The following is a 19,210-nucleotide window of genomic DNA, read 5'->3' on the forward strand; positions in this document are numbered from 1 at the left end:
GGAATCCCTGGAGCCTCCAGGATGGTGCGAGGCGCCGTTGGGGAAGGGGGTCCGGGGCACGAGGAGGGGCTCCTCCGGGGGAATCGCTCGAATAGGCCCCCTCCAGCGGGCTTCCGTTGTCACGTGACTGCATCCCGGGTCTTCCAAGTGTGGGGCTGACGCGCTCGGCGATCCTCCTCCAGACCGGACCGTGCGCTTCTGGGGCTCGGGTGGCGGCCGGGGTGGCTGCTTCTCCCTCGAGGAGCTACGAACACCTGCACCCCTCCCAACTGTGCTCGGGTCCCGCACACGCCCGGGATTCCACTGCGGGCTCAGGTGGGGGATGGAGACGTCTGGGTGCTGGCAGCCCGGAGCCCGGGCTAGAGGCGGCGAGGAACCCCCCGCCCCCGGCCCGGCGCGCGTCTCCGGGGCTCGGCACCGGCCCCCGGCCGCCCCTGGCCGGGCCCCAGCGCGCGCTCTCAGGGCTGCGGCGGCGGGGAGGCTGCGCGCCGAGCGCAAGCCGCGAGCACAAACAGGGCGAGGAGGCTGGTGTGAGCGCCTGGGCCCGGTGCCAGCGCGCCGGGGCTGGAACACAATGTCCCGAGCGGGCGGGCGAGCGGGGAGCGAGAACAGCCTGACTCAGCAGCTGGGTAAGTGGGTGTGCTCGCTCACCAGATCAACCGCTCTTGCAGCCTGCGGTCAGCGACGACCCGACTCTCGGAGGCTCCCTCGAGCGGGGGGCGGGCGGGGGGGCGGGGGGAGGGCGGGCGCGCGGCCGGCTCCCGGGCTCCCGCCCCTGCCTGCCGCGCGGGACCTCCACGTGGCGCGTTTGCGCATCCCTCTGCCCTCTCGCCCCTGCGTTCCGGTGTCTCACGGCCCCCAGCCCGGCGGAGCAGGCTCGGCCCCATCCCCACCGGGAGGGGCGCTGCGCTCTCCGCCTGCCACCCGCCAGGTGTGGCCCGGCCTGCAGCTTCTGTGTACAAGTCCCAGTTTCCCCCAAAGCCCACCATCCTGGGAGGCCTCCGGAGGTCTTGGTGTGTGGGATGTAACTCATCGCTGCAGATGGAGGTAGAAATCTGTTCTGGGGTGGTGAAGCGCTGCAGGAAAAGGATGCTGAGAGAAGTGGGATATAGGGCAAGAAGATGTCCCCCACCTCTGTCCTCGGCTGACCCAGAGTTTAGAGTCTCTTCCTGTCCCCTCCCTTCAAAACCACCAGGCCCCTGAAGATTTCCTCAGAGGGAGGGAGAAGCAGGTGGGGAGGTGCTTTGAAGCCTGAGACCTTGCTTTTCTGCCTTACCCACCCTCCCACCCAAAGCCACAACAAAGACTCATGAATCCTGCCATCCAGCCACAAAGCTTCTTCCTCCTCTGTGCCTGCTGTCCTGGTGGGGCCACTATGAGGATGACAGCCCAGGGCAGGACTTTTCCTGGAGGCGGAGACCTGTCCCACACCCTAGCCTCCTGGGGTGTCTGCAAGGTGCCCCAGGGGACACGCTGTGCCTGGAGTGTGCCAGGGCTGGCAGGGAGGGGCTCGGTCCTCTGCTGAGTTCCAGGAAAGGCCCTGGCAGCCAGCATAGGCCTGAGCTCCAGGGCCTTGGAGGGTGGGGCTGGGGGAGGGACCCCAGGCAGCTGAAGTGCCTCACCTGGGCCCCATGCCCCTGGGCCATCTGATGGCATCTCTGGCACCCTCTGAGGAGATGGATGCCAATGCAGGCCTGGGCCGTGGATCCCCTTCCCACACATACAGTCCTATTTCCCACAAATGTGCTCACCCAGCCAGTGTTCACCGAATGTCCCAACCAGAAGGTAACTTAACTGTCATCAACTCCAAGCTTCTATCTGATGAATGAAATCTGTCTGTGGTATCCCAGGTCAGTAATTGTTCTGAACCTGTCTGCATATCTATTGTGACAGGGACACTCTGACAAGGCAGCCCACTGCCCTTCTGGACTCCCCTGTCTCCAAGTCCAGTCACCTACAGAACATCTGCCCTCACATGACCTGGAAGTGACTGAACTTGTCCTCCTGTCTCACACCAGCTCTTCCCCACTGCCCACTGTGACTCTCCCATCCCCCACACTCACCGGGAAGATGGGTTAATTTTTAACTATTTTCTCTCCTTCGCCATCCCGTATCTGACCGACTACCAAATTCCTCCCTTTGTTGCTTTTATTACAAGATGTATTGTTCTTTATTTTTCTCATTCACCTCTTCCTCTCTATCCCCATAGGTTCCACCTTTGGCTCAAATTCCCACAGCCTCTGCCACACTGTCCTTTCTGACCTATGTTTTTCCTTTCTCCTACATAGGTTTTTCCTGGATAGTTTTTCTCAGATGCTGTTTATGTTGTATGCTTTTAGCTTCAGACTCCTCAACCGGGTGTACTGGGTATACCGACTTCTAACCTGTGTGTTCCGTATGAAGGGACCTGGGCTCATTCGTGGTGTGCCTAGATCACAGAGCCTAGCCCTGGGCCTGGTACATAGCAGAAGGGCAGCAAATGTTAGTCAAGGGATCAATCCACTTGGTGTGCTGTTTTCTCATTTTTCTCTCTCGACTCAGTCTCCCCATTCCCATAGAGCCTATTGGTTCCTGGTACTCAGGGCTCAGGCCCTTTTGTTTTGAAGAGTGACTATTTTTTAATCTACCAAATCTTCTGAGTCGGGTGGGGAAGGGAGAAGCTGATACTCAAGTTAACATCAATGAATCTGTGCCAAATGCCAACTGCAGAGACCTTGAGTGCAGAGTGGAATGAGTGCAGCTGCCTGTTGGGAATCTCTGCTTCCCTAAGACACATAAAACCACTGAGGAGGGTGGAAGGCTAAAAGGTGAGTGGGTACAGTTGGTGACTGTGGGTTTACAGAGGGATCTTTTCACAATTGGGAGATTCCAGCTTGCCTAGCTCTGGTCCCTGATGTCCTTAGATTGTTCTCTTTCTTGGCACTGCATTTCATACACACACACACACACACACACACACACTCCTGGTGATCTTGGCCTCAGCACTTCAAAATACCTCCTGCAGGAAGGCTCTGATAATGTCCACCCAACTTTGATCATTTGGTCAACTTCTCTCTGAGCCTTATGATCTGCCTTCAATCTCTAATCTATTTTATTGCTTAGTTATGTCCTGTAATTTTTTCAACTCCATAGATTATAAGCTCCTTTATGTCAGGGATAGTTATCTTTCATTTATTTATTTAATATAATCTACTTATTTTGAGAAGGAAGCGTGGGATAGGACACTGCAACTCTGGAGGCTGTATAAACCTGAATCTGGATTCCAATACTTAGCTGTTTGGCCTTGGGCAAGTCTCTCAACCTCTCTGAGCCTGTTTGTTCATCTGTGGAAGTTGCTGGTGATACTTACCTTGCAGAATGAGGGGCAAAGGTCAGAGAGACTACAAAGGGCCAAGAAAGTGCCTTTGCATAGTGATCAGACGACGGCTCGTCTTCTTCCTTGTTTGGTTGGAATTCTTCCCTGCATTGGGGGACAGATTTCCTTAACTAGCCCCACCCACCCACCCACCCACCCACTGGAACACTTGAGCGTGAAAAAGGACACTATTAATCATTACACCGGTTCTACAGACGTGACCCGGGGCGCAAGGCCAGGCTACCCTAACTCACAATAACGAGTGAGGACAGGGTTCGGATCCCAAGCCACCAGAACCCCGCGCCTAAGCAGGGAGCCGAGCAGAGCTCAAGCTCAATGAACGTTTGTTGAATGAACAGAGCCGATCCTCCCTCAGTTCTCGCAGCAGCAGCAGCAGCAGCGAGTGAAGCCGCAGATTGAAAAGCCCGCCCCCGCCGCCTCCCCACCCCCACCCCCGGCCCCGGCCCCGCCCGGAGCCCGGAGCCCGGAGCCTGGAGCCTCCTTTCTCTAAGATCTCTCCTCCAGCCCGGTTCCCCGCCCTTCGTTGCCGTGGAAACAGTGACGTAGGCGCGAGGGGCGTGGCCTCTCCATCCTCTCCGGGAGCCCCTGGCCCCTTCCTCTCCCACCGGGGGAGCGGATGAGGTTGGGGTCCTGGACCCTACCGCCCAGCTCCGGCCCGGCCATCCCCCGCGGGCCAGGGGTTCGCTCGGGGGCGGCCAGCCCCCCGCCAGCCCACCCGGCGCCAGCGAGCTAGCGGGGGTCCGGAGATGCCGGCCTCAGCCCCCGGGATCCCTCTCCGTCCCTTCCCCACCGACGGGCCAAGGGATCCCGCCCTAGCCGGGCAGCCCTGGGGCGCGCTTCGCGTCCTGGGGGCAGGCGGGAGGGGCGGGAGCCCGGGGGGCGCCGCGGAGCCGCGGAGCACGGGAGAGAAGGAGTTAAACTAGGTGCCGGCGCCGGGCGCGGCGGGAGTGGGGGGAGGGAGCGAAGGGAAAGTGAGAGCGGGGGCGGGGGGCGGGGGGACGGGAGCGAAAGAACATCCTGTGCCCGCCGCCGGATGCGCGCCTGGGGAGGAGGTAGTCCGGGGGGGCTGCTGGGGGGCCCGGGGCGGGGACAGGCGCGGCCTCCGCCCCCCTCCGCGGCCCTCCTCCTCTGGGGGCGCCGCTCCCGGCGCTTTCGCCGCGTCTCTCGCGGGGCCCACGCTTTCTCTGGAGTAACGAGCTGCCGTGAGGCCCCCGATCTGGTGCCTGGGCCGGGGTAAGCGCCAGCTGGGGCGGGACGGTCTCGGCGATGTGGGGTCCGCGGCGGGGCGCGGGCGGCACCCCCAGCGTCTCGCCTCCCTATTTCTGGCTTTCTGACGCGGGTGGGGGGGCAACTCGCACGTAGGCTTTGCCCCCTGTTCACCGAGAGTCACAACATACGTTCTCTCATTCAGTCTGACAACAGCACTTCCTGGTAGTAGGTAAGTTTCCGTAGACCCGTATTCCGGAGGAGGAAACTGAGGCCCGGATTATGGAGTTTGCCCAAACCCAAGCCCATGGGTCTGCAGTGAGCTTTTCATTGTAGAGTAGGCTGATTCCCCTTGGCTTCCCCTGTCCATACAAGCTCCGGTCCTCTCCAGAGTCACCCACCGAAATGGTCTAACACTGTGTCTTGCACAGTAGCCCCTCCAAGAGCTTTTCTAATTAACTAGGCTGAAACACTCATTACCAGAGCCCAGTAGTCTGGGGTTTCATAGGTGGGGAATGGGCTGGGGGGAATAGCACTTCTGGTTTAAGTATTTGGGGGGAGGGCTTCAAAGAGTGCTCCAGAGTTGTTCCAGGCAATTAAATGGGTTAGGGGAGTTGAGGTTGATTAGCCCGAAGAAGAGCAGGGTGGGAGGGGTAGAGGGGATGAATAATGTGTCTTAGAGGTGTCATTCAGGCCCACCATCTGTGTGCTCACTGCCTTCCCACACCCAACATTTTGGTCCAGGTGAAACCTGCTTGTAATAGTAATGATTACAGTTGACATTTGATGGGTACTTCATCTTCACAAGCAACCCCATGCAGACATTACTATTCCCATTTTACAGGGAGGGAAGTCAGCTACAAAGAGAGCACAAAGCTAAGTCAGTGACTGAACTAGTTTCGAACCCTGGCAGTCTGGCCAGAGCCCACACTCCTTCACTAAGCGAAACTGCACCTACCATGATGGGAATATGGGCTTTGAAAGTAGAAAGCCAGTGCAGATGACAGAGAGGTGTGTGCTATGGCAGCCCACGTCTTTTTGCCCTGGTAAGGACAGGTAAGAAACTTGGGGGCTGGCAGTGTGTACATGGAATCTCAGATCTCTCTCATCAGTGGTTCCAGATCTTTGGATTTGACAGAAGAGACAAAACAAGAAAACAACAGCCAAGTCCTTACAAAGTTGCAGCTTTAATTCATGTACCCTAAGAACATTCAGAACACAACTACCATCTGTTACCACCATTATTTCATAAGGGCAAGTGGATTTTAATTCTCAAAGTAAGAAAGACCTCATCTGAATCAAAATCAGCTCTTCCCAAGAATGGATAGTCATTGGCTTTACACCAACAAATGGACATTCCTGTGTGTGTGTGTGTGTGTTTCATTGTGCTGTGGATTAGTGAAACTGTCACTCTGGGGATGGCCTCTGCCTCTTAATCCCTCTGCTTCATTTCAAAGCAGAACCAAAAGTGGGCTTTAGGTGTAGTAGGAAGGAGTCAGGTTAAAGCCAAGAAGGAACTTTTCTTCTTTGGAAATCCTTAAAGAACAGGGGAGCACTGCATTTGCTTAGGAAATGAGGGTTGCAGAATCAAGTCCATGGACTGGAGAAGCCAGGAGCTCTGGGTCCTCCCCAGAACTTTGTTCTGAAGGGTCTCTCCTCAGATCCACTAGGGTAGCCTTGGAAACTAAAGCAGTCCCATCCAGCAGCCATTTCCTGCCTGAAGTTCATGGGGCATGACAGGTGGTTCCATGGCAGCAGGGAGGCCTCCAGGGGCCTCTGTCACCCCTCAGCACAGAGTCCATGTAGTCACCCACCTTGGAGCTTGGTAAAGTGCTACGAATGACCCTTGAGGAGGGCTGAGGACAGAAAACAGGAAGGGAAGAGAACAGCCACCTGGGAGTGTTGCCTACAGTCTGGTGTATGATGGGTGCAGGCTCTGAGCAGACAGGCCTGGCTGGCTGCAGCAGCCTTGGGAATGTTATTTCTCTCCCTGTTTCCTGAAAGCCCAAGTGTAGAGCAGGACCTAGAACTTTCCAATGGGAGCTCAAAGCCCTATTCTAGTACATGCTCAGTGCTGGCTCTGGGCCTGAGCCTGTCTTGGAGCTTATCCCCTCCCTTTTCTGTCCCAGGAGGTGAGGCCAGAGGGTAAGGGGACAAGTGGGGAAGGGTCTGGTCTCACTTGCCACATCTTATTGGTGGACATCAAATCCCCTAAAGTTGGACTCTCATGTTTCTGGGATGGTGGCATTTTCTGTCTCCACGGGAGGCCTCAAGTCTCACCTTTTTTTTTTTTTTTTTTTTTAATGATAGAGAGAGAGAGAGAGGCAGAGACATAGGCAGAGGGAGAAGCAGGCTCCATGCACCGGGAGCCCGACGTGGGACTCGATCCCAGGTCTCCAGGATCGTGCCCTGGGCCAAAGGCAGGCGCTAAACCACTGTGCCACCCAGGGATCCCAAGCCTCATCTTATCTTATAGGAATGGGGTGGGGCAGGGTGCTGGGACTGGACCATGCTACTCCGATATAGGCCCCATCATGTAAAGGTACAAACCTACCCAATTTTATTCCTGGAGTTCTAGAGTGGTAATTCTGGATCCCCTCAGATCGCAAGTGCACAGACTGACCTAGGCCAAGGCAGTCCATCCCTTTCTTCTCCAGTGTCACACTGCTTAAATGGGCCTGGAGCCCCTGTAACCAGATCCTCTGTCACTGTTGTGCACTCAAGTCCTCAAAGAATGACAGATGTGATGATTTGAGCACCTACTAAGTGCAGGACTCTCCCAAATGTTGGAGATGCAGGGAAAGAGAGCTGCCTTCAAGAGTTTCTAGACAGACCAGTAGATACTACCCACTACAGGGGAACTACAGTTTCTGGAAGATGATGGGTTTGCCTGTGGACTGCAACACTTTATAAAGTGCTCCCCTTGATGGAAGGGAGCCCTGCCTGTAGAAACATCTCGAGATCCAGCAGTGAATCCATGGTGAAGAAATAAAAGATAGGAGGCCAGAGAGTGAGAGACCAGCCTTGCTGGTACCTAATGGGCTCATCCCAAATGTCCCTCCCAGAAACTTCCAAAGGAACCAGCCCAGAAGTTGGGCCTCTGCTGCCCCCTAATGGAGGAAAGCAGCCTCCGGAGCAGCCTGCTGGGGCCCAACCAACCTGATCCCCTAAAGAAGAGGGGATGTGGTGGACCTTCCTGCCTTCAGACTTTTTACTCCCCTACAGTCTTGAGATTGATTTCCTACAGCCTCTGAAGCTGATCCCTCCCTCCTCCCAAGCACTCCTGGCAGCTCCATTTTCCTATACCCACTCTCTGTCCTGTTTCCCCAGTTTCCTTTGTTGCCCAGGGTTCTGATTCTGGCACCCTGGTTCCTGGCCCTGCTAGAGTTCTGGTTCCAGAAGGCCCTCACCAGGTGCCTTGGGCCTAGCTCCCACCCGGGTGCGAGGCCGCACTGAAGACATGGGCATGAGCATCCCCCGGTGCCTGGGGCATCTGGACATCCGCAAGGGTGTCGTGGGCTTGGCCACAGGTGCTGGGTTCGTCTATCTGCTCTACAAGGCCATCAGGGCGGGCATAAAATGCCAGCCGCCGCTCTGCACTGCCTCACCCATCTGCATCGCCCGTGAGTGTACGGGCCCTGGGGAGAGGGCTCTGCCCCAGGAGGCACCGGCTCTCGAGGCTTCCAGTGTGGGAGGGCCCAAAGGTGACTCCTCCAGGTTCCTCTCTCCCCCTTCCTTCCTCTTCACCATCTTCCTCAAACCCGTCCTCGAGATGCTAGCTCAGAGGCCCCAGGTAGTAGATGGTACTCAAGTGACTCCTCAGGGTTCACCTGGCGGGTCTCCAAATTCTACCTTCACTCCAGCTGCCAGGATGCTACTGCTTGGAAACTTGGCGTTAGCAATTCTACCTAAGGGAAAATTGGGCTACCTGGATGCACAGAGCCTCCTCTAGTCCACACAACTTTGTGCAAAGTAGAAAAAGGCACCCTTCTGCAAGGCTCTTGATTGCCATCTGTTGGGATATCCCTGCCATGTACTGATTATGACAAGATGCCACATAGGACTGCTGTAGGCCAGAACATTGTTATAGTAAATATACAAAACCAGGACATGTATGATCTGAATGATACATCATTAGATGTAGTACCCTCGTGCAGTACACGCAGCTCAGCTGTATCTGGCGGTCCTGCATAGAGCAAGAAGGCCTCTTCAGAAAAGGCAAGGCAGCCTTGTCCCCAGGTCCCTCTCCCCCTCTTCCCAACCCCATTCTTTGATCACATCTGAGTCCACAGCCTGAACTGGGCTGGGGTGGCTGTCTAGGCCTGGCAGTCGAACGAGAGCGGCACGGGCGAGACTCAGGTGAGCTCCGGAGGCTCCTCAACTCTTTGGAGTGCAAACAGGATGAGTACGCCAAGAGCATGATCCTGCACAGTATCACGCGCTGTGTGTACTTGCTGGAGGCTGAGGTGAGGGAAAGAAAGCAGGAGGTCCCTCCCAGCCAGCCTGGCCCCTGGGGGCTACAGCTGATCCCCACCCCACCCCCCTTGGTTGGCCAGACTTGTGCCCTGGGACCTGTCTTTCTGGCTGATGGCGGGAGGGGTTTGCTGAGGGGCCTTGGTGACATGTGGGGCAGGCAGGGAGCCCAGGACACCTGCTTCTCCCCGCCTCTTCTGTCTCTCCTGGCACACTCTAGGCCTCTGCTTGTACTAATGATGATATCAGGTTGGTGGGCTCCATGCTGGATGACAACGACAACAGTGTCAAAATCCAAGCTCTGAACACACTTAAAGCTTTCTCTGGCATCAGAAAATTCAGGCTTAAAATCCAGGTGAGTCAGAGGCAAGTGGTGGGATGGAGAACACAGAATATCTGTAGTCCATGGGCTCTTTAATGAGCATTGGATAATTGGTCATGTTCCAGAAGTTGTTTGGGTCTGAGTTTGTAATCCAGAAATATGCTTTTCCTTGTAATTAAGTAAGACCCTCCTCAAGGGCCATGAATCTTTGAATCTCATGCTGAAACTGAGCAGGGATGCTTGGAGCCCCAAACAGCAGAAAGCACCGAGATTCTTTCTGGTACCAGCTAATTCAACACCAATGGGGTGTGCTACAGTTCGACTTAATTCTGACGCTGTCTACCTGGGGTTAGTGCAGACCCCACAGGTAAAGGGCTCAGTCCCACAAGATTGCCCTCCCCCCCCCCCCACTTCACAAGCCAGTACATTTCACATGCCAGTACTTCCTCCTCTGGTTTCATAATTCACTAGAATGACTTCCAGAACTCAGGGAGACACTTTACTTACATTTACCAGTTTATTTTAAAAGATGCAATTGAGCAGTCAAATGGAAGAGACCTATATGGCAAAGTATGGGGGGGGGGGAGTGTGCAGAGCTTCTGTGTCTTCTCTAGGCATGCCACCCTGTTAGCATCTTAACCTGTTCACCAGCCTTGGAAGTTCTCTGAGCCCTGTTCTTTAGGGGTACTTATGGAGGTTTCTTTATGTAGGAGTGATTGATCAATCATTGGTCATTGGTGAGTGAACTCAATCTCTAACCCCTCCCTTCCTTCTCCAACCTCCTAATTGTAGCTTGGCCTTTCAGGCCACTAGCTCCCCTCCCCATCCAGAAGCTGTCTACCACCCACCTTGAGTCACCTAATCAGCATAAGCTCTGGGATAGCTGAGAGGAGCTTGTTACGAATAACAAAAGGCCCTTCTATCCAGCAATTGCAAGGATTTTTTTTTTTTTAAGATTTTATTTATTTTAGAGAGAGCGTGCACATGGGGAGGGGCAGAAGGAGAAGAGGCAGAGAATCTCAAGCAGGCTCTGTGCTGAGCATGGAGCCCAACACAGGGCTCCAACACAGGACTCCATCTCATTCGAGCTGAAAAGAGCTGAAACCAAGAGTCGGATGCCCAACTGACTGCCACCCAGGCGCCCAGCAAATGCAAAGATTTTAGATTTTAGGAGCTCTGTGCCTAGAACCAGGGACAAAGATCAGATATATTATACTACCCCACCCTGTGCTGTGTTGGTCTGATGCTGGTGGCTGGGCCCCTGATGCCTTCACTACTACCATGTAGAGAAAATATAAGCCACAAACTGTTCCCCCGCTTATCTGTTTCCACACCCATCTTTCCTGGCTGATGCTGTAAAAAAATGGTTTTTTTCCTGTCTATGGTCAACATCAGTCTCAGTCCTGGATCCCATTCCCTTCTGTAATGGCCTCTCCTTAATTAGTTTCTTCGTCTCATATGACCTTCCCCTACTCCTTTCTTTTTTTTTTTTTTTAATTTTTATTTATTTATGATAGTCACAGAGAGAGAGAGAGAGAGGCAGAGACACAGGCAGAGGGAGAAGCAGGCTCCATGCACCGGGAGCCCGATGTGGGACTTGATCCCGGGTCTCCAGGATCGCGCCCCGGGCCAAAGGCAGGCGCCAAACCGCTGCGCCACCCAGGGATCCCCCCCTACTCCTTTCCAGTAGTATTCAACATGCTGTAATCCTTCCAATCTTAAAAAAACAACTCCTCTTCCTTGACTTCCAAATTTCTCTCTAGCAAATGGTTTCTTCTGAATCAAAACATAAGTAAAATATTGAAAACTTACAAACATTTTATATGTGTGCAATAGAAAGAACTATAAAGCAAAACACACGGCTGAGAGATAGAATACGACCAATAGGTAAGATGCTCCAGATGCCCCTCCCCAATCTGATCTCTTCCCCAAACAGATGCAATTATTTCCTGCATTTTGTGCGTCAATTCCTTGATTTTTTTGTATGGTTTGCTATATATGCAGGTATCAAATTCTAGCAAGGCAAGGCAGATAATAAATGAATAGACAAAATGTAGTTTGGGATGTTTTTAAGCTTCATGTATCTGGAAGTATGTAGTTTGTATGCTGTGGTTTGCCTTTTCCCCACAACATCGAAAGATTCACCTTTATTTGTGTGGATAGCTTGGTTTCCTTGTTTTCCACTGCTGTATAGTGTTCTCGTTCATGAATATCCTGCAATTTTATTTATCCATTTGCCCATCGGTAGGTATTAAAATTGTTTCCACGTTGTGCCATGAGTGTTTTTGTATAAATCGCCCTTGAGAATATAGGTAGCTTTCTCTAGGACCTATATACAGGAGTGGAATGACTAGGTGAAAAGGTATGCCCAACTTTTCAAAAAGGGTTGTATCAATTTACACCCTCTACCTTGAGTGTTCCCATTGCATTGTAGTTCCTCCCCAAAACTTGGTATTTTCATTTAAATTTTTTGTATCAAACTTTTTTGGAGAGGGGCACCTGGCTGCCTCAGTCAGTAGAGCATGTGCTCTTGATCTCAGAGTCATGAGTTCAAGCCCCATGTTGAGCATGAAGCCTACTTAAAAAGAAAGAAAGAAAAAAAAAAAAACACCTCTTTTTGGAAAAAAGAGAAAAAAAGGTCTCTAGGTCTTCGCTTGCTCGCCACCTTTATTTGGCCCTCTGAGTTTTCCTAAGTCTGTAATTCTCAAGCATATCAGAATTGCTTGCAGAGCTGGTTAATTATGAAGATTTCAGGACCCCATACCTAGAGAGTCTAGTTTAGGAGGGAAGCTATGTTTTTCACAAGCCTACCCAGAAATTCTGATGCAGCTGGCTTGGGTAACACTTTGCCCGGGGTATTGTGGGGACCTGATCCCTGTTCTCTCTGGGTAAAAGCAGCCACTCCCTAGCCTCAGTTTTCATCTAGATGTGCTTTCCTGCATCTCTGTCCATAGCCTGGGAATTCCCCCAAACCCCTAGACCCAGCCAGCTGCTCCACTGAGACATCCTAGTGGCTCCCTAACCCAGCCTGTCCAAAATGGGCCTTGCCCTCATTCCCTAAGTAAGACCATTTTGTCCAGAGGGATCTGATCCCATCAACCCTCTGCTTGGTATTCCTCAAGACTCATCATGAAGAGCATGATCCTCCACCTCCTTGCCCCAGTCCTAGCCATTCACAGTGTATGTTTCATGCTCTCCTACTCGCTCGCTGGCCCTTGCACCTGCTGTTCCTTCTGCCTTAAACACTACCCCAGAGTAACTCTTACCTGTCCTTCAGGTCTTAGTGGACAACAAAGGGTTGGGGCAGGGAGAAACTGGTACTAATGGGAATGCTGTGATCCTCATTCCAGGATTCTTGCCATCCTCTTACATGGTTCACAGAAGTGTAGCATGTGGAGTTATCTGTCTTTGGTAATATCTCTCAGTCCAGGGATGCCTGGATGGCTCAGGGATTGCGCCTCTGCCTTAGGCTCAGGGTGTGATCCCAGGATCGAGTCCTACATCGGGCTCCCTGTGAGGAGCCTGGTTCTTCGTCTGTGTCTCTGTGCCTCTCTGTGTGTCTCTCATGAATAAATAAATAAAATCTTAAAAAAAATATCTCAGTCTAAGCATCTTGCATCTCAGAAGCCAAGATCCTTTTGTTCATTCAACAGATGTATATTGAGCGCTAACTTTGTGTTTAGGCGTTGGACATGCAGCAGTGAGCAGAGCAGGAAAGATCGTCGTCCCAGTGAGACATATTCTAGAAGGGCAAGGCAAGCAATATATAAATTAGTGAAATATATAGTATGTTTCATGTAACAAGTGCGGCAGAAGAAGGGTTATAAAGAAGCTAGTAAGGGGGTGATGGTACAGTTTCAAAGAAAATCTTCGGGACTTAGAGCTTGATGAACAGTTCTTAGAAATAACACCAAAAGTGTGATCTATAAGAGGAAGAAATGGATACATTGGACTTCATCAAAACTAAAAACATTTGCCCTGTGGGGTACTCTGTTACGAGGATGAAAAGACAAGCTGCAGACAGGAAGGAAATACTTGCAAAGCACATAGCTGACAAAGGATCATATGTAGATGATCATATGTAGATCATATAGAACTCTCAAAACTCAGTCTTTTAAAAATTCCAATTAGAAAATGGGCAAAAGACTTGGAGATATTGCACTGAAGAAGATCTAGGAGTTGCAAATAAGCCCATGAAAATATGTTTAACATCAGTAGGCACTAGGGAAATGCAAATTAACACCACAATGAGATATCACTATACACCTATTAGGTAGTCCAAACTCAAAATCTGTGACAACACCAAATACTGGTGAAAATAGAGAGGAATGGGCTTTCTCATATGTTGCTGGTGGGAATATACAATGGTACAGCACCCACTCTGGAAAATAGTTTGGCAATTTCTTTAAAAAACAAACCATCAGGGCACCTAGGTGGCTCAGTTGGTTGAAAGTCCAACTCTTAATCTCAACTCTGGCCTTGATCTCAAGGTCATGAGTTCAAGCCCTGCGTTGCGCTCCACGCTGGGTACAGAGACTACTGAAAAACAAACAAAAAATAAGTGATACATTTACTCAGTAGTTGCACTCCTATGCATTTATCCTAGAGAAATGAAAATTAATATCTGCACAAAAACCTATACACAATTATTTGTATGCACCTCGTTTGCCGTAGAACTGGAAACAACCCAAATGCCTCTCAACAGGTAAATGGTTATAAACTGTGGTAATCTGTACCATGGAACACTCCTCAGAAATAAAGGGGAGTAATCTATTGATACAACAGCTTGGATCTCAAGGGCATTATACTAAGTGAAAAATCAATCTCAGAAGGTCACAAAGTATGATTCAATGTATGCAACATTCTCAAAGTGACAAAATTATAGAGATGGAAAACAGTTGCATGGTTATCAATGGTTAGGGCTGGTTTGGGTGGGGAGAGGTAAATATGACTATAATGGAGTCCCACAAGGGAGATGGGAAAACTATGATGGAATAATCTGTCAATAGCAGTGGTGGTTACATGAAACTACATATGTAATAAAATGAGGAATCCGAATTTGTACCAATCCTGATTTCCTAGGTTTGATATTGTTTATAATTACATAAGGTGTAACCATTGAGGGAAACTGGGTGAAGAGCACACAGGATGTCTCTGGGCTACTTTTGGCAACTTCCTGAGAGTTATCATCTTCAAAAATAAAAAGTGTTGCATGTGACAGTGCTGTGGAGAAGAATGAAATAAAGATGGAGGGTAAGGAAGGCTAGGGTGGGAATGGTTGCAGTCTTAAAGAAGTGAGTGGTTAGGGAAGGCCTCACTGAGAAGGTGACATTAAAGAAAAGTCTTGGAGGTGTAAGAGAGTGAGCTATGACTATCTGGAGGGAGAGCATTCTAAGTAGAGAAAACAACTTGCGCAAAAACAAGATAAGTGTGTACTTGGCATGCTCAAAGAATGGCTAAGAGTCCATTATGGCAACCATGGGAGCAAAGAGGAGAAGAGGAGATGAGGTCAAAGAAATTGTGGAGGGAGCGAGGCAGAATATATTGGACCTTGTAAGCCACTGTAAGGGCTTTATCTCTTATGCTGAATGAACTAGGGAGCTGAGCAGAAGAGTGACATGTCTAATATGTCTGTTGTCCTAAAAGTAGGTTTAGGGGGAGAGGATGGAAGCAGGGAGACAGGAAGCTATTGCAGAAATCCAAGTGAGAAATGTTGGTGGCTTGGAACACGTTGGTAGAAGCAGCTTGACTGTTGATAGATTTTGAAGGTAGAGCTAACAATTTTCTGAAGGATTCAAAAAGCAATGTGAGGAAAAACAAAGTAGTTAAAGAGGACCACAGATTTTTGACCTGAGTAACTGGAAGGGAGGTGCAACCCAAAGCAGAGACAGAGAAGTTGGTGGAAAAAAACAGTTTGGGTGCTGAGTATGTGTTAACTCTGAGAGGTCTATTAAGCAGAATTCTGAGAAGGGGCACCTGGCTGGCTTAGTCGGTGGAGTGTGTGTCTTGATCTCGGAGTTGTGAGTTTGAGTCCCACGTTGGGTGTAGAGATGACATAAAAATAAAATCTTGGGGGAAAAAAAGCGTTCTGGGGAAGGAGTGGAATTGGCACCTGAATATATGAATCTGGTGTTCAGGGTGAGGTCTGGGCTGGAGTCGGGAAGTTGAAAGGCATTAGCATCAACAGTATTTTTAAAACTGTGAGTCTGGATGATATCACTGAGGGAGTGATCAAGATAGAGAAGAAAAGATTGGGCAGAAGAACCAGGAAAGAAGTCTGTGGGGGAGAAGCCCAGGGCAGAAAGGGGATAGGCATGGCCAACTAGGTCAAGTCACGTTGAGAGTGTAAGTTAGAGGGAATTGTCTACAGGGCTTGGGCGCAAGCAGGGAAGAGTGGGGCATAGTGTTGGGGAATCACTACATAAAAGCAGTTCCTTTTCCCCTCATCTGCTCCACCCCCAGGAACACTCCATCAAGGTACTGGAACTGATCTCCACCATCTGGGATTCGGAGCTGCACATTGCAGGCCTCAGACTTCTCAACAGCCTCTCACTGCCCGACTATGTACATCCACAGCTGCGACGGGTGATGCCTGCCTTGATGGAGATCCTGCAGTCAGACTATATCCTGGCACAGGTGCCTGAGGACCATGGCCCATGCCCTGCCCTCCTTGACCAGCCCTGGCACAGCACCTAGAGGGAGGGAGAGGGAGAGAGATTTGTGCTTTCCCTGCTGAGGCCCACATTCACCTGCCTTCTCATGCTTTACTCTTTCTTTTATTCAGGTGCAAGCTATACGATTGCTGAGCTACTTGGCACAGAAAAACGACCTTCTCTATGATATTCTCAACTGCCAGGTGAGAAAGGAACTGAAGAAGTGTTAATAGATACCAACTCAGGTATTGGGGAAGGAAGAATCATGGATTTCCCTAGACATACTTAGCCTTAACAAGATCATTTTATTTCTCTTCCTACTTTTGTACTGTGTATATTAAAAACTATCTCCTCTTCCATTCTCTGAATAGAATGAGAATTTGTTTTATTGAGAGAGAGATTCTCCTTTAAGGGGCTTTCTGAACATTGAGAGCCAGGTATCCAGTGACAAAACAAAAGGAAATATAGGTGTTTTCATATTAGAGAAAAAGTACTTATAACAAAAACCAATATTAGGAATAAAGAGGGTCACTACATAACAGTGGTTCAGAGGCCAAAGGAACTCTAAACTTACGTGAACCTAATAACATAACCTCATATTTATATGGCAAAACTTGATAGAATTACAAGGAATTTTTTTTCTCTTTTTTCAGTTTTAGTGAGGTATAATAGACTAAATTGTAAAATATTTAAAGTGTATATAGTGATGATTTGATATACACATATACATTGTGAAAGGATTCTCACCATCTAGTTGATTAATACATCCACCACTTCACATATTTATCTTTTTGTATGTGTGAGAACATTTAAGTTCTACTCTTTCAGCAAATTTCAATCATATAGTACAGTGTTATTAACTATAATCACCATGTTTTACATTACATTTATAGGCTTTTTTTTTTTTAAGAGAGAACACACACATGGCAAGGGAAGGGGCAAAGGGAGAAGGAGAGAGAATCTCTCTAGCATGGTGCCCAACACAGGGCTCAATCTCACAACCCTAAAATCATGACCTGAGCTGAAATCAAGAGTCAGATGCTCAACTGACTGAGCCACCCAGGTACCCCCAGATCTTATTCATCTTATAGCTGAAAGTTTATATACCTTTGTACCAATGTCTCCCTATTTCTTCTACACCACCAGCTCCTAACAACCACTTTTCTACTCTGTTTTTGAGTATGACTTTTTTTCTTTAGATTCCACCAATAAGTGATACCATGCAGTATTTGTTTTTCTCTGTCTACTTATCTGACTTAGCATAATGTCCTCAAACTTCATTCATGTTGTCACAAACAGCAGGATTTCCTTCTTTCTCATGGCTGAATAATTGTAAGGAAAAATTGACACATCTACCATCACAATGGAAGATTTAGGAGGTTTGTTTTTTCAGCAATTAATAGATAAAAATCTAAAACCAGTAAGGGTGAATTTGCTGTGAATACCATAAATAAGCTTGAGCTATTAGACACACCTAGAACATTTTACAATTAATAAGTGTATATTCCTCTCAAGCACACACAATATTTATAAAAATTAGCCACATGCAAAGCTTTAAAGTTTGACTCAACAGATTTCTCAGAATCAATATTATGATCATATCTCTCATGTTTTATGACCATTGTGCAATTATGTTAGTGATAATGAAAGGAAAACTAAAAAATTCCTATACAGTTGAATCTGAAACTTAGGTATACTGGAGAATTGAGGCAATAGGAAAATTGAAGAACTTCAGAACTTGTCTTGGATTTCTTTGCCATTGTCTCTCTACGCCCGTTATAGGTGCATTCCAACTTCCTGAACCTGTTTCAGACCACACAGCCAGGGAGTCTGCTGTTCGAGGTACTGGTGTTTGCTGAGCGGCTAAGTGAGGGCCGGAATTCACCCCACTACCGTGCTGTGAAGTGGCATTACAATGAACAATCTCTGCATGAAGCTCTTTTTGGGGATGAGTCACGACTGGCAGACCGGCTGCTTGCCCTGGTCATCCACCCTGAGGAGGAGGTTCAGATCCAGGCCTGCAAGGTCATAGTCAGCCTGCAGTGCTCCCAGGATGTGGGAGTCCGGCCCTCCTCCTGCCGGCCCAGTCATTCCTACTTCAATAGCGGGGAATAAAGTTAAGGAGAGCCAATAAATGACTATGGGAGAAAAGCTTGAAGGGCACTTTCTATCTGAGGCCATCCAGGGACTGGGTGTGGTTTTATCCAGCACGATCCCTTCTCTGGGTGTGAGGGAACTGGTGCATCTCTGAAACACGTCCCCACTGCCCTGTTTAGGGGACAGATTCCCTTTTTCTCTTGCTGCTTTTCAAATTTGAGTGTGGAGCCAATGCTGTAGGGGAGTTTCAGAGAGAAGGCATGTTTAGGGACTGAGGCCAAAGGTAATCAACAGGAGATAGTATTGCATGGATTCCTAGGGTGGGCTAGGCTGTGCTGCAGTAACAAACAACCTCCAAATCTTAGTGGCTTAAAAAAATGACAGGGTTGTTTCTTTGTCATCCTACATGCCCCTAGCAGGTCAGCTGGGGGGGGAGGGGTGTAGGGGCAGCTGTCTTTTCCAAATCATCTTCTCTCAGTGACCAAGGCTGAGAGTGGCTCTTACTGTGTATCTATAACTCCTGGAGAAGGAAAGGAGAATGTGACAGTGATCACTGGCTCTTTTTTTTTTTTTAAGATTTTATTTATTTATTCACGAGAGACACAGAGAGAAGGCAGAGACATAGGCAGAGGGAGAAACAGGATCCTCGCAGGGAGCCCAATGCAGGACTGGATCCTGGAACTCTGGGATCATACCCTGAGCAGATGCCCAACTGCTGAGCCACCCAGGCGTCCCTGATCACTGGTCCTTAAAAGTCACACCAGCAATGATGCTCACCACTTCTGTTCACATTGTGTTAGCCAAAGGGGGTATGGAAGATCAGTCTTACCATGTGTAAGGAAGAACTGGAAATATTTGGTGACAGCATTAATGACAGAGACTGCAGGCGTATTGGAAGAGTGAGACCTCTGGAATCAGAATCTCAGGTTCAAACCCCAGCTCTGTCACTTACTAGCTCTGTGACCTTGGCCAAACCATTTACCCTATTTGAGCCTTAGTCTTCCCCTCACCTATAAAATGAAAATAATAATAGTAACTTATCTCATGAGGCTGTTGGGAAGATTATGTGGGGATTATATGAAT

General features: G+C 49.6%; 1 protein-coding gene and 1 long non-coding RNA gene across 3 annotated transcripts; one reads left to right on the forward strand and one right to left on the reverse strand.

Moving 5' to 3' along the window:
* Positions 1-799: 799 nt before the first annotated feature.
* On the reverse strand, positions 800-3,782 carry LOC119874152. The gene is made up of 3 exons (XR_005367606.1): positions 3,610-3,782; positions 3,350-3,460; positions 800-1,076 (listed from the first exon to the last, which is right to left on the reverse strand). It is a non-coding gene; the product is annotated as an uncharacterized LOC119874152 (long non-coding RNA).
* A 3,237-nt stretch (positions 3,783-7,019) lies between these two features.
* Positions 7,020-18,188, forward strand: ARMC12 (armadillo repeat containing 12). Of its 2 annotated transcripts, none has more exons than XM_038553846.1 (6): positions 7,020-8,286; positions 8,903-9,048; positions 9,276-9,410; positions 15,840-16,013; positions 16,162-16,233; positions 17,813-18,188. In XM_038553846.1, exons 1-6 carry the CDS (start codon positions 8,043-8,045, stop codon positions 18,143-18,145), a joined length of 1,104 nt encoding a protein of 367 aa, XP_038409774.1. In that variant the 5' UTR covers positions 7,020-8,042; the 3' UTR covers positions 18,146-18,188. The 2 variants fall into 2 exon arrangements, with proteins under 2 accessions (XP_038409774.1, XP_038409775.1); XM_038553847.1 differs by having other exon boundaries at positions 7,034-8,205.
* Positions 18,189-19,210: the final 1,022 nt, after the last annotated feature.

The sequence above is a fragment of the Canis lupus genome, chromosome 12, assembly GCF_011100685.1.
Source record: "Canis lupus familiaris isolate Mischka breed German Shepherd chromosome 12, alternate assembly UU_Cfam_GSD_1.0, whole genome shotgun sequence".
Taxonomy (NCBI): domain Eukaryota; kingdom Metazoa; phylum Chordata; class Mammalia; order Carnivora; family Canidae; genus Canis; species Canis lupus.

Excerpts from the sequence above, each read along its gene's own strand:
- ARMC12 (XM_038553846.1), top strand. The coding sequence starts at position 8,043 with ATGGGCATGAGCATCCCCCGGTGCCTGGGGCATCTGGACATCCGCAAG. Across the intron at positions 9,049-9,275 it reads TGTACTTGCTGGAGGCTGAG|GCCTCTGCTTGTACTAATGA; the intron begins GTGAGGGAAAGA and ends GGCACACTCTAG. Across the intron at positions 16,234-17,812 it reads ATGATATTCTCAACTGCCAG|GTGCATTCCAACTTCCTGAA; the intron begins GTGAGAAAGGAA and ends CGCCCGTTATAG.